Below are 14,323 nucleotides of genomic sequence, written 5' to 3'. Positions count from 1 at the left end.
TTATTCAATATTTTTATTGAATATATTTATTTCGAGTATATTCATGTTTCTCTTGCTAGTAAACTGCAAGTGACTTGAGAGAAAAGACTGCTTGCTTTCACTGCTGAGGCCTGATACAATACCTTACACATAGTAGGTACTCAATTGTTTCTAGATTTTTCTTTCACTTGAAAAATACTAAAAAGGAAGGAAACAACTGCCTTAGTCTACCTTCTGACAGTCTCCAAACCAGCTAATATGTCTGTGTTTACCACATTCCTAATTTTTCATGATGATTTAAGGGGACCCCCAGAGTAAACAAGATCTAGAAAATCATAAACTTATATACAAGTATCCACAATCAGAGGCCTTTTCAAAAACTAAATACCTACAAAGATACAGTGCATAATGTAGTATTATGAGTATTATGTGTATTGTCACCCTGCTTATTTAACTTATATGCTTATTTAACATATATGCTTTTAACTTATACAAGTTAACTTATAAAAGCAAACATTTAACTTATTTGCTTAAATAAGCAAAGAAATATGCTTATTTAACATATATGCATATGAGTACATCATGAGAAATGCTGGGCTGGAAGAAGAACAAGCTGGAATCAAGATTGCCGGGAGACAAAGCAATCTATAGATTCAATGCAATCCCTATCAAGCTACCAACGGTATTTTTCACAGAACTAGACCAAAGAATTTCACAATTTGTATGGAAATACAAAAACCTCAGATAGCCAAAGTAATCTTGAGAAAGAAGAATGGAACTGGAGGAATCAACCTGCCTGACTTCAGACTCTACTACAAAGCCACAGTCATCAAGACAGTATGGTACTGGCACAAAGACAGAAATATAGACCAATGGATCAGAATAGAAAGCCCAGAGATAAATCCACAAACCTAGGGACACCTTATCTTTGACAAAGGAGGCAAGGATATACAATGGAAAAAAGACCACCTCTTTAACAAGTGGTGCTGGGAAAACTGGTCAACCACTTGTAAAAGAATGAAACTAGAACACTTTCTAACATCATACACAAAAATAAACTCAAAATGGATTAAAGATCTAAATGTAAGACCAGAAACTATAAAACTCCTAGAGGAGAACATAGGCAAAACACTCTCCGACATAAATCAAAGCAAGATCCTCTATGACCCACCTCCCAGAATAATGGAAATAAAAGCAAAACTAAACAAATGGGACCTAATGAAACTTAAAAGCTTTTGCACTACAAAGGAAACTATAAGTAAGGTGGAAAGACAGCCCTCAGATTGGGAGAAAATAATAGCAAATGAAGCAACAGACAAAGGATTAATCTCAAAAATATACAAGCAACTCTTGAAGCTCAATTCCAGAAAAATAAATGACCCAACCAAAAATGGGCCAAAGAACTAAACAGACATTTCTCCAAAGAAGACATACAGATGGCTAACAAACACATGAAAAGATGCTCAACATCACTCATTATCAGAGAAATGCAAATCAAAACCACAATGAGGTACCATTACACGCCAGTCAGGATGGCTGCTATCCAAAAGTCTACAAGCAATAAATGCTGGAGAGGGTGTGGAGAAAAGGGAACCCTCTTACACTGTTGGTGGAAATGCAAACTAGTACAGCCACTATGGAAAACAGTGTGGAGATTTCTTAAAAAACTGGAAATAGAACTGCCATATGACCCAGCAATCCCACTTCTGGGCATACACACTGAGGAAACCAGATCTGAAAGAGACACGTGCACCCCAATGTTCATCGCAGCACTGTTTATAATAGCCAGGACATGGAAGCAACCTAGATGCCCATCAGCAGATGAATGGATAAGGAAGCTGTGGTACATATACACCATGGAATATTACTCAGCCATTAAAAAGAATTCATTTGAATCAGTTCTAATGAGATGGATGAAACTGGAGCCCATTATACAGAGTGAAGTAAGCCAGAAAGATAAAGAACATTACAGCATACTAACACATATATATGGAATTTAGAAAGATGGTAATGATAACCTTATATGCAAAACAGAAAAAGAGACACAGAAATACAGAACAGACTTTTGAACTCTGTGGGAGAAGGTGAGGGTGGGATGTTTCAAAAGAATAGCATGTATATTATCTATAGTGAAACAGATCACCAGCCCAGGTTGGATGCATGAGACAAGTGCTCGGGCCTGGTGCACTGGGAAGACCCAGAGGAATTGGGTGGAGAGGGAGGTGGGAGGGGGGATCGGGATGGGGAATACATGTAACTCCATGGCTGATTCATGTCAATGTATGACAAAACCCACTGAAATGTTGTGACGTAATTAGCCTCCAACTAATAAAAAAAAAAAAAAGATTGCCGGGAGAAATATCAATAATCTCAGATATGCAGATGACACCTCCCCTATGGCAGAAAGTGAAGAAGAACTAAAGGGTCTCTTGATGAAAGTGAAAGAAGAGAGTGAAAAAGTTGGCTTAAAGCTTAACATTCAGAAAAATAAGATCATGGCATACAGTCCCATCACTTCATGGCAAATAGATGGGGAAACAGTGGAAACAGTGGCTGACTTCATTTTTCTGGGCTCCAAAATCACTGCAGGTGGTGATTTCAGCCAAGAAATTAAAAGATACTTACTCCTGGGAAGGAAAGTTATGACCAACCTAGACAGCATATTAAAAAGCAGAGACATCACTTTGTCAACAAAGGTCTGTCTAGTCAAGGCTATGGTTTTTCCAGTAGTCATGTATGAATGTGAGAGTTGGACTATAAAGAAAGCTGAGTGCCAAAGAATTGATGCTTTTGAACTGTGGTGTTGAGAAGACTCTTGAGAGTCCCTTGGAATGCAAGGAGATCCAACCAGTCCATCCTAAAGGAAATCAGTCCTGGGTGTTCATTGGAAGGACTGATGTTGAAGCTGAAACTCCAATATTTTGGCCACCTGATATGAAGAGCTGACTCATTTGAAAAGACCCTGATGCTGGGAAAGATTGAGGGCAGAAGGAGAAGGGGATGACAGAGGATGAGATGGTTGGATGGCATCACCGACTCAATGGACATGGGTTTGGGTGGACTCTGGGAGTTGAGATGGACAGGGAGGCCTGGTGTCATGGGGTCACAAAGAGTCAGACACGACTTAGAGACTGAACGGAACTGATGAGTAAAGATTTCTAATGTATAAATGAGTGCATGCTGTTAGTTTTCTGTTTGTGAAATAAAATTTGTGTATCCCCAAAACAGAAAACTATGAGCATTTGTCAAAAAGTTTTACTTAGATTCCCTGGGATGCACTTATTCTACAGACTATGTAAGCAGAGGTGAGATAGTGCCTGTCATGAAAAATGCAGCTGCCAGTCATGGACGAAGGGCGCCGAGCATTGACCCAGCTGTGGGATTTACTGGAGCAAAGTTCAGGAGAATTGCATCACTGTTGGGGGGTGTGGATAGGAACATGTGTGGTTTGTGGTTCTTCTCACTCGTGAGGCACCCCAGAGATGAATCATTAACTCAGTTTTATTTATTCTGGGAAGAGTCATTAGAGTTTTAAAGACTATTTTGGAATATTTCTGGGACAACAGGGCAAGCCTATCAGAAAAACTGTTAGGAAGGAAAACAGGAGATTGACTTGGATCCTTTGACTGCACATCAGACTCTTTGTCATCTGCATGGTGGAAAACTATCATGACTATAAAATCCTAGAAAGTATTCTATAAAGTTTATAGGTGATTTGAGTGTCTTTCTTTTTAACAGCAAAACTGACATATGCCTACTTGAGTAAATTAAGATTGCCCTGACACATTTGTCAAAGAGAGAAGAGGGGAGAAAAATATCAATTAGAGGGAAAAGGTAAAATAGATGATATGAGGATTCTTGAGGATTTTACAATGATATGAGGATTCTTGCCTTGCTTTTTATGAAAAATAAGATAAATAAAATTGAATCACTCAATGACCCTGATGCTGGGAAAGACTGAGGGCAGGAGGAGAAGGGGGCAATAGAGGATGAGATGGTTGGATAGCATCACCAACTCAATGGATATGAGTTTGAACAAACTCCAGGAAATAGTGAAAGACAGGGAAGGCTGGTGCACTGTAGTCCATGGGGTCACAAAAAATCGGATAGGACTTAGCAACTGAACAACAGCAATGTATACCAAGGTTTCAGATGTACTAAAGCCTTAGGTTTCTCATTGAAGATACCTAGGAGATCTTTATGACAAGATCCATTGACTCGCCAGAAGCTCTCCTTTCACTAGGGTTTTTATGAACTGTAGGGGTTCATAGGGGTTCTTAGGAACTGTAGACTCAGTAGCACTGACACCTTAGAGAAGGTCCCCAACCTCTGGGCCGCATACGGATACCTCCCATTAGCTCAGTGGCAGCATTAGGTTAGAAACAAAGTGTACAATAAATGTAATGCACTTGAATCATCTCGAAACCATCCTCCCCACACCCAATCCATGGGGAAAAAGTGTCTTCCACAAAATCAGTCCCTGGTGCCAAGAAGGTTGAGGACTATTGCATTAGAGTGAATATCAGTGGCAACCCAACTGGTAGAAATGCATGCATATCCTACTTCCAAAATATCAAAGGGTCCATATTCCTCAATGTGTGGGACATTGACCTATGGACAAATGATTTATTACTAGGTAAAGCTGCTTTATAGAATACCCTCACGCTATGCTAGCACATTGCCAGAATGGCTAATGCAATTGTGAGATATATTACAGAGAGATTATGCATGCCCATTATCTAGTTTTCTCCCAGTGGTAACATCTTGCAAAACTATTGGACGTTATCACAACCAGGATGTTGACTTCGATACAATGAAGAGCAGAATATTTTCTTCATTCAAAGGTTCCTTATGTCACCCTTTGATATCTACACATATTTCCATCTTTCTCACATTTCTGGAGACCAGAAGTCTGAAATCAGTTTCACAGGATTGAAATTAAGGTGCTGGTGGGGATGCACTTTCTCCAAAGACTCTAGAGGAGAATCTGTTTCTTCCTCTTCCAGCTTCAGGTAGCTACAGGGGTTCCTGAGCTTGGGACCTCACTTCAGTCCCTTACAGGCACCTTTTGTCTCTTTTTTTTCTCTAAAGTCAGATCTCCTTCTGCCTCTTTTTAGTAACCGTCTCTTTAAAAAATACTCGTGATTGCAGTTAGGGCTCACCTGGGTAATCCAGTATAATCTCCCTAATCCCAAGATATTTTAGTTAATTATATCTGCATAGACTCTTTTTCCCATACAAGGTAACATTCACAGGAATATTGTAGATATCTTTGGGGGCCATTATTCAGCCTACTGGAGCTACAATCAGCGCTTCCCAGGTGGCTCAGTGGCAAAGAATCCACCTGCCGATGCAAGGAGGTGCAGGAAATTCAGATTCAACCCCTGGGTCATGAAGATCCCCTGGAGGAGGAAATGGCAACCCACTCCGGTATCCCTGCCTGGAAATCTCAGCTCATAGGGTGGCAAAGAGTCAGACACAACTGAGCACGCATGCATGCATGGAGCTACAGTCAAGACATAGATAATAACAAGTGTTGGTGAGAATGTGAAGAAACTTGAACCCTCACACCTGTTAAGTGTTAGTCACCCAGTCATGTCCGGCTGTTTGTGACCCCATGGACTGTAGCCCACCAGGCTCCTCTGTCCATGTAATTCTCCACACAAGAATACTGGAATGGATTGCCATTTCCTTCTCCAGGGGCTCTTCCCAACCCAGGAATCGAACCCAGGTCTCCTGCATTACAGGCAAATTCTTTACCGTCTGAGCCACTCGGGAAGCTCATAAAATGGTACAGCCACTTTGAAAAACAGTCTGGAAATTCTGCAATTTAAACGTTAATTAACGGTTAAACGTATAATTAACATCTGACCCAGTAATCCCCTTCCTAGGTATCTACTCAAGAGAAATGAAAACATATGTCCATAGGAAACCATGTACACAAATGTTTGTAGCAGCATTTGTAATAACTGAAAAGAGGAAACAACTCAAATGTCCATCAACTGATGAATGGATAAACCCACACATTATATCCACATAATAAATGTATTATATTCATACAATGAAATGTTATTCAGCAATTAAAACAAATGAAGTATTAATTTAATATGCTATTAATACCACATGGATGAACCTTGGAAACATTAGGCTAAGTTAAAGAAGCTGGTCACAAAGGCCCACATATTGTATGAATCTATTTACATGAAATGTCCAGAATAAGCAAATCTACAGAGATGGAAAGTAGATTAGTGGTTGTCTAGGGCTGAGGGGAGGATGGGAAACTGGGGAGTGAAATTTAGGTGATAGTAAAATAACAAAAATGTTCTAAAATTGGCTCTGTGAATATACTAAAAGCCACTGAGCTGGATACTTTAAGTGGGTGAATTTTATGGTATTTAAGTGGGTGAATTTTATGATATATGAATTAAATCCTGATAAAACTGTTTTTCAAAGTACCTGGTCTTCAGTGTCTAACTTCAAAATAGTACTTGAGTGCATAAGATAAATGTATATTGCTAAGAAAATAGACTGAAATCCAAGAGGAAGTACAAACTTAGATTTCTGCATCAACACATCCATGTCAAGTAGGTAACGACAAACTTCCCAATGGCCGTGGGTCGGCCTCCAAGGAGCCCCTTATTATTTTTGCCTCCTGGTATTCACACTCCTGTGTAGTCCTCTCCCAAATTACACCAGAGTTGGTCTGTGTGACCAACAGAAAATAGCAGAAATGATGGTATGTCACTTCCACAATTAAGTTATAAGGCTTTATAGCCTCCATTTGAATTTTTACACTTTAATTAGATTTTTTTTTAAAAAATAAACTGCATTGTGATTTTTTTTTTCTTCTTTCATTCTGTTACCTTATTATTTGACTACTCTGAGCAAATAAATTCTGAGAAGCTAGTCAGAAAGCCTAATGTTCTGCCATCCTTCTCAGTCTTATTCACTCAGCCATTTGGAAGGCTCCAGCCTAAAATTCCATCAAATGGATGGAACTGATATGTTGAAATCAATATAATGAAAGAGAAAAACCAGCTCCTACATTGTACATGCATTTTTACGTTTGTCAGGAAGCATTTAACAAGAGGCTTCCTGTGTGCTGTTTTGGATCTGTCAGGAACCCTCTGGCCCTTATTGATTCCTGAATATTCAGGAATTAAGAGCAGAGGCACGCCTTTCCTGGGGCTGAGGAATCCAGGCATCTTCCTTTTTATGAGCCAAATGGTAAAGGGTGATCGTTTGCAACTCTCTGTCTTTGATAGGGATCATCTTGTGTTTTGTAAGTCTGGAATTTTAATCTTTGTCTTTGCTGAGAATAACCACCTGGTAAGACAGTATATATGCCCACACCATGTTGATTAAAACACCTTTGCTCCATCAGAGCTCTGGTCCCCGTGTCTTTCTTTCTCTCTCTCTCTCTCTCTCTCTCTCTCTCTATTTCTGGCTAATTCCTTGGAGCGCGGAGGCCCGCTGAGCTCACTTTCTTGCCTGGGCTTCTAAGACCCTCTTGAGAAGGCGCACTGTGCCTTCACCCATTCGAGAGGGCACCTGGTGCCTACGTGCAGCAGCGCAAGCCCTAAGAACAGGGCTCTATTGGCTTTCCGCGTAAACCAGGGGATGTCAGCCTCTTTCTCTCTCTTACTCTCGGAACCACTAGGTTCCGGTCCATTAAAGGACCAACAAGCGCTATCAGCCTCTTTCTCTCTCTTACTTTCTTATCGTCGACTCCGGACCACCAGGTTCCGGTCCATTAAAGGACCAACATATGTTGATAAGATCATTGAGTTGCTTGTATAGTCCAAGACTAGCACACTGATTATAGTAGGTGGAGACATTGTACTTTTAATGTTGTACTTTCTACAAGAAAGAAATCTATGAAAGAGTTGGGTAATTTTGGAGGCACATTCACTACTTACTGGTAAGAAAACATCCCCTGCCTCTCTTCTGTCCCACCCAAGTTCATTTTCACAATGATCTTATCAAGTGAAAGCTAAACAAACATTTATTCAGAATACTGCTCGTTAGCAGTATTCTTGTCAGTGACCATAATAACTCACATTTAAAATATTTAGCTCTTCAGTGTGAGCTCCTGGTAAAGGCCTAAGAAAGGTGTGGTTTACACAAATTCAAATAGCCATATGAAAAATATTTTTAAAAAAGGACAGATATCTATTTACATGCTTGGTATCATGTGAATTCAGCCAAAACCAAGGAATTTCTGAAAGCCCTTACTTGCTTTGAATGATTTGCTTACCTTCAAGTATATGACCCAGTAAGAATCAATAAAGTGTGAATAATGGGTATGTGCTAAGTTGCCCCAGTTGTGTCTGACTCTTTGCGAGCCCATCAGGTTCCTCTATCCATGAGCTTTTCTTCAGGCAAGAATACTGGAGTGGGTTGCCATTTCCTCCTCCAGAGGATCTTCCTGACCCAGGGATTGAACCCACATCTCTTATGTCTCCTTTGGCATAAGAGACAGGTGGGTTCTTTACTACTAGTGCCCCCTGGGAAGCCCAGTGAGTAATGGGTAGCCATCCTTTCTATCGGATGCCAGTGATGCAGACATTAAGGGCATATTCATTCTTCAGTTTATCTAATAAATACTTATGAGCACTTGTTATCTTGAATATGTCTCAAATACTGGTCCCTCTAACATTTATTTCCAATTTTCAAGGCATTATAGGATATACTTCAGGATCTTTCACTTGAAGAGTTTACTTTCATGAATGTTATTAATTTATTGTTTTCCAGTCACTCAATTGTGTCTGACTCTTTGCAACCCCATGGACTGCAGCATGTCAGGTTTCCCTCTCCTTCACTATCTCCCAAAGTTTGCTCAAACTCACGTCTATTGAGTTGATGATGCCATCCAACTATCTCATCTTTCATCACCCTCTTCTCTTCTGCCCTCAATATTCCCAGTATCGGGGTCTTTTCCAATGAGTCAACTCTCCTCATAGGATGGCCAAAGTTTTGGAGTTTCAGCTTCAACATCAGTCCTTCCAATGAATATTCAGGGTTGGTTTCCTTTAGGATTGACTGATGTTACTAACAATTGGGGTCTTTTTACATATGTAAGTCTGAATGGATTTTTTTCCCAAAGGGGTAAGTGATTAGTTCACATTTTACAGTCATATCACTCTGTAAATATCAGTTCAAGTCTTCTGTTCTCCAACATAAATGAAAGAAAATAAAAGATTGTCATTGTGAATTCCCTGGGCGTCCAGTGGTTAGGACTCTGCAGTTACACTGCAGAGGACTCAGGTTCAATCCCTGGTTGGGGAACTAAGATCTCGTAAGCTACATGGTGCAAGTAAAAATATTTTAAAGAGCATCATTGAAGACAGTCTCTCTTTTATACAAATTGTTATGTTACTTCCAAATTTAGAAGAGAAATATACACATTTATATGTTGGAAATTTATTTCTTATGAGTAGGCTTATTTTTTAAGGATAATTCTGTACATTGTATGTTGTCCTGTACTTTTCTGTCAAGTGCTAACCAGTTTATAACTACATACTTATCTGCATGGTCACTGATTTCATGATGGTCTCCCCAATTAGACGTGAGCTCCACAAAGATAAGGACGATTACTCATAAGATACCACTGTAGCTTTTATGCTTACACATTTTCCTCGTACATAATTGGTGTTCCAAAAATTTTGGTTGAATGAGTAGATGAATGAAAGATGCTAGCAACAAATATTATGGAAGAACATCAGTAATTTAGAAGGATTTGTCATAATCTGGAATCAAGCCTATAGAAAAAATTTTAAATGGTGGAGAAAAATATGAATCACTTGAGGGAGCCATTCCAAGTGTCTCTCTAGCCAGGATGTGCCCTGCTCTTGATTCTTGAACCTGAGTGAGTTTATATGTGAAAATGATCTTGTTCTGGCCCTGAGGCAGCATGAGGCAGGCTGCAAAGTCCATGCTATGACAGTGAGTCAACCCTGGGTATACTACAGACTCACTGATTACGTGGCAGCCTGTTGGGCTTATCACAGACAGAACAGGAGCACAGTGAGCTCTGGCTAATTCTGCATGGCTGTCTTCTGCTCACAGCACCACGTCACTCTTTCACAGCGACTCAACTGCTAATTGAGGCCAGTGACCCCTACTCCAAGTCCGAGAGCACAGGAATGATGAAATTCCCATTGTAGAGAGAAGACTGGCAGTCAAGTGGGTCATCAGCCACAGCCACAGAAGCTGATAGACAAAAGAGAAGAGAGGAAGGAAGGAAAGAGGGAAGGAGGAAAGAAAGAGGGAGGAAGGGAAAAGGAAGTCTCAGATATGAGAAATGACAAGGACTCAAGTAAAATTTATGAATCACCTTCCAACAATATTAAGTATCAATAGTGTCATCCTCAAGCCTATGGTCTACAAAGTGTGAAATTTGGGTATGTATTTAATGAGCAATTTCCAATTCTGTATTTTGTTGCTGTTGTTGGGATTTTAAAACTCACTGGAATAAGAAGAACTTCAGGGCAGAGTAATTTATAGAATTATGTGTAAATTTATGTTTCTGTTCACTCCATGCTAGATACCACTCCAGGTCCTTCCATAAGGTTCTCTTTACACATTTTGAATTACAATCTAAGATATGAGCAAAAAAAGTAAAAACAAATAGCAGCCTACCCGCAGCGTGTCCCATTTGTCATGTTCTGGTTGAGGGAGTCGTTTGTCCACACTATGGTGTTATTCACACATGCTTTTCCAGGGATACTGAGTTCTTGTAATTCCATGTCATACTCAATAAAAACATCTGTCATTGTGCCAAAAATGAGTAGCACGCCTGGATAGGCTATTCCATGGAGAAGTGCACATAAACTTCCCACAGACATCAGGCAAATGTCAGTCTTTGAAGAAAATCGAAACTTGAAAAACAAAGGATTCAGAGATCATCTATGGGTGAAAAGCAGGAGAGGTAGGAGGACTATTTAATTTTAGTTACTAGATTCTGATAAATAGTATTCAACACCAAGTCTTAAGGGAATCATTTTAATTGAAATGGAGAGTTCTCACTAAAACTGAAATAAACGGTGCATCAATTATCTAAGTTATTAAACTCTTACATTGTTAACTCATGTTCTTTCTTTTCTAGCCTCTTAATTCATTCTCTTTACCTCAAGAGCTGACTTTAGTTCTTAGCTTTACATCCCCAACTTAAGGGGGAAACAATCACTGACCCTGATGCTATTGCCATGTAGATTCTCCATATGGCTTATTCAACAATAGTAGAAATTGTCTCCCAGAACTGATATTGATAATGAAGAGCATCTGCTTGTGCCCAGAAATGTCTACATTTCTGAAAATGAAATGAAAATACCTACAGTATGGAACTTCTAAAGGCATCATAAGAATAAATATGCATAACATGATTACTGTGACAATTTTTTTTACTAAAATGATCACTAGGGACTTAGAGATTATCTTCTAGAACACTTTTCTGATCTACCAGATAGAATTTGTGTGTTTAATCAGCAATAGATTTCTAATTACTAATCCACATGTTGTCACATAGACAAAGTTTAGTACTGAAAAATTGATCACTATAGTTAATCACCTGCCAATATGACTAAAAAATTAACATTTTCCCCACGATCTGAACAACTCACAGTTGCAAAACCTATGCCATTAATCAGCATAGTTTTATTACCAATCGAAAGAAGCCAACTTGACTGCTACCACCTTTCTTCTCATCTTGTAACCTGAGGAGAAAAACATGGGGATTTACAGACCATCCTTTCTAAAACAATGAGAATTTCTCCCTAAATTGTGATTTCATGAGTCATTCTTTAGTAAGAATGAAAGCTCCCACTGGCTGCGAAATTCTACTTCACTCTACCCAAGCCGCCTGGCCTTTCTGCTGACTTTCATCTGCACCAAATCTGTTCCCACCCCTGGGTATTTGCACTTGCTATTTCCTCTCACCGAAGTGTTCTTTCTTCAGATAACAGAGTGGAGAACACCCTCACCTCCTTCATGCCTTCTCTCAAAAGTTGTCTTTTCAATGGGCCATCCATGGTCAAAGTCTTTAAAATTTCAACTCTCCCCCCACATCATTTCAAATCTCCATTTCCATGTTTATTGTTTTTTCTTAGAAAGGGGATGATAAATTATCATTATCTACCATGCTATATATTTTATTTATCTATGGTGTTTACTATGTCTCCCTCACTAAAGGAGAGAATTCTTAAAGGCATGTTAAGTTCCTTAAGACAGAGATTTTTACCTATTTTTTTTTTCTTTTCTATATGCTCAGAAAACTCCTCTGCGACCATGAAATCTTACATGTCCAACTTTTCCTCTGCTTGTTTAAGTCAGAAATTCTGTGGGGTTCTTGGACATATAAGGGATATTTGAACCTAATCCAGAAGGAATATTCCCAAAGATTTTTGAAATCAAATTATAGTAATGTTTTAAAGAGAAAAAGAATGGATTATATATACCATTTTGTAGGCAGTGCAATGTATATGAAAATATTGTTTCTGCTTTGTGTCTTTTATGTGAATATTAGGGAATTATTTGGAAAATGTGTTGCATTGTTGAAGCAGTCACTTACTTTGATTTTTTATCATTGTTATCTGTCAGGATAAAAACAATACATAAAGCAGTTAATAATAATGACAAAATGAAACATAATCATTAACAATTTTGCTCTGGAAAAACATTTCTATGATTATTTTATTCATGGAACAATACAAAATAATCATTTGCTTTTTCACCTTTCTCTCTCTTCCTCTATATTATAGAAGAAAACACTCTTTCACATATAGGACTGCTGCCTTGACTTCATTTTCTCCAGAAAATGAGATCTTTTTATCTTCTGAATGCTAACTAAATACCAAAATTTGTAAATTAGTTACAGAAAAATCTGATTTTTTTGAACTACCAAATAAAATGAATACTTATTTATTGTTTGGTTTTTTAGAAACATCAGAATTTATCTACCTAAAATACAGACCATAAATCAACCAGACAATAAGATGTCATTGACACCCCTGTGCCTTAGAAGCCATAGAATTGAGCCACATGTTACTTTCCCCAGCACAGGTCAGAGCAGATGGAAGGGAAGAGGTGAAAGTGGGGGTTCAGGGTCATGGGTATACGGAAGCCATAGCGAAAGGAACCCAGGATTTTAATGTCAACCATCATCATGGGACAGCACATCCTGGTTCCCCTGGCATTTTCATTTCATTTCATTCAGAGTAAAGAGGCATTATAATGTGTAGATAAAGATTAACCTCTCATATTTGGGAATCAGAACTGGGTTAGGATTACAGCTCCTTTAATCATTAATCATGCAATCTTTGTCAAGCTTAAGACAATGTATCTAAGTCTCACTTTCCTTTTCTATAAAATGTAAAATCATAGGACTTTTGAAGATAATAATAGCATAGAATCATCTGCCCTTAGCACACTCTAGTTACTTGTGCTATGGATCCCCATCCACTTTACCTCACTCTGGCCAGCAGTGTCTTTGTACCATTCCTCTCAGAGAGCAATGCTCACTAAATGCATATTACTATAATCAATTATAACAATATATGAATAAAGGTAATAATAATGAAAGTATTGAAAGTGTTATTCACTCAGTCATGTCTGACTTTTTGCAACCCCGTGGACTGTAGCCCACCAGACTCCTCTGTCCATGGAATTCTCCAGGCAAGAATACTGAAGTGGGTAGCAATTCCCTTCTCCAGGGGATCTTCTTGACCCAGGAATTAAACCCAGATCTCCTGCATTGCAGGCAGATTCTTTACCATCTGAGCCAGTGCTAAAACAACCCAAGTCTATCCAGGGAAAAAATATTTATAGTGAGATGCTTTCACTCTCCCAGGATTTATGCATTCTTACCTAGCACTCTTAGCAGTTATATTATATGGATTCTCGAGAGAAATACCCAGGTTGTGTAAGAAGAATATGAGGTAATAGTTCTACTTATTATTGCTTAATTTTCTCTGCTCCTTGAATATCTTCACTAGTTTGTTCCACTTTTGTTTTCACCTTTTTTTGTACAAGAGACAGTAAGATAAAAAGGCCACTTACATGAGTTGTCTGACTCAAAACCATGATTGTCCTCTCCAAATTTCTTCACACTGCGAAGAATTACTGAGTCAGACATAACAACTGCAGTTCACAGCAAAAAAAAAAAAAAAAAAAAAAAAACCTAGAAAATAAAAGAAAAGAGTGATTGCAGAGGAAGACAAGATTTCGAAGGATTAGCCAGATGTGCAGTACATCTCTCTCCATAGATACATCAGGAATACACCTTCAGATGCAGAAGATCTTGCAGAACACCATCTGAGAGCAAACAGGGGTCCCTGACCACTGGAAA

The 14,323-nt window shown here is 38.8% G+C and overlaps 1 protein-coding gene across 2 annotated transcripts in view; it reads right to left on the bottom strand.

Annotated features, from left to right (window-relative positions):
- Window positions 1–14,110, bottom strand: part of ABCB11 (ATP binding cassette subfamily B member 11) — an 80,909-nt gene extending 66,799 nt beyond the window's left edge. For both annotated transcript variants that reach the window (XM_061135608.1, XM_061135609.1), the window contains exons 1-4: window positions 14,035–14,110; window positions 12,548–12,569; window positions 11,642–11,693; window positions 10,621–10,859 (exon numbers count right to left, since the gene is read on the bottom strand). In XM_061135608.1, coding sequence (XP_060991591.1) covers window positions 10,621–10,859; window positions 11,642–11,693; window positions 12,548–12,569; window positions 14,035–14,110 — 389 coding nt within the window. The remainder of the gene's footprint in view (window positions 1–10,620; window positions 10,860–11,641; window positions 11,694–12,547; window positions 12,570–14,034) is intronic.
- Window positions 14,111–14,323: the final 213 nt, after the last annotated feature.

The sequence above is a fragment of the Dama dama genome, chromosome 33, assembly GCF_033118175.1.
Source record: "Dama dama isolate Ldn47 chromosome 33, ASM3311817v1, whole genome shotgun sequence".
NCBI classification, from domain to species: domain Eukaryota; kingdom Metazoa; phylum Chordata; class Mammalia; order Artiodactyla; family Cervidae; genus Dama; species Dama dama.
Note: the sequence above shows the minus strand (reverse complement) of the source record. Positions and strands in the feature narration are given on the sequence as shown.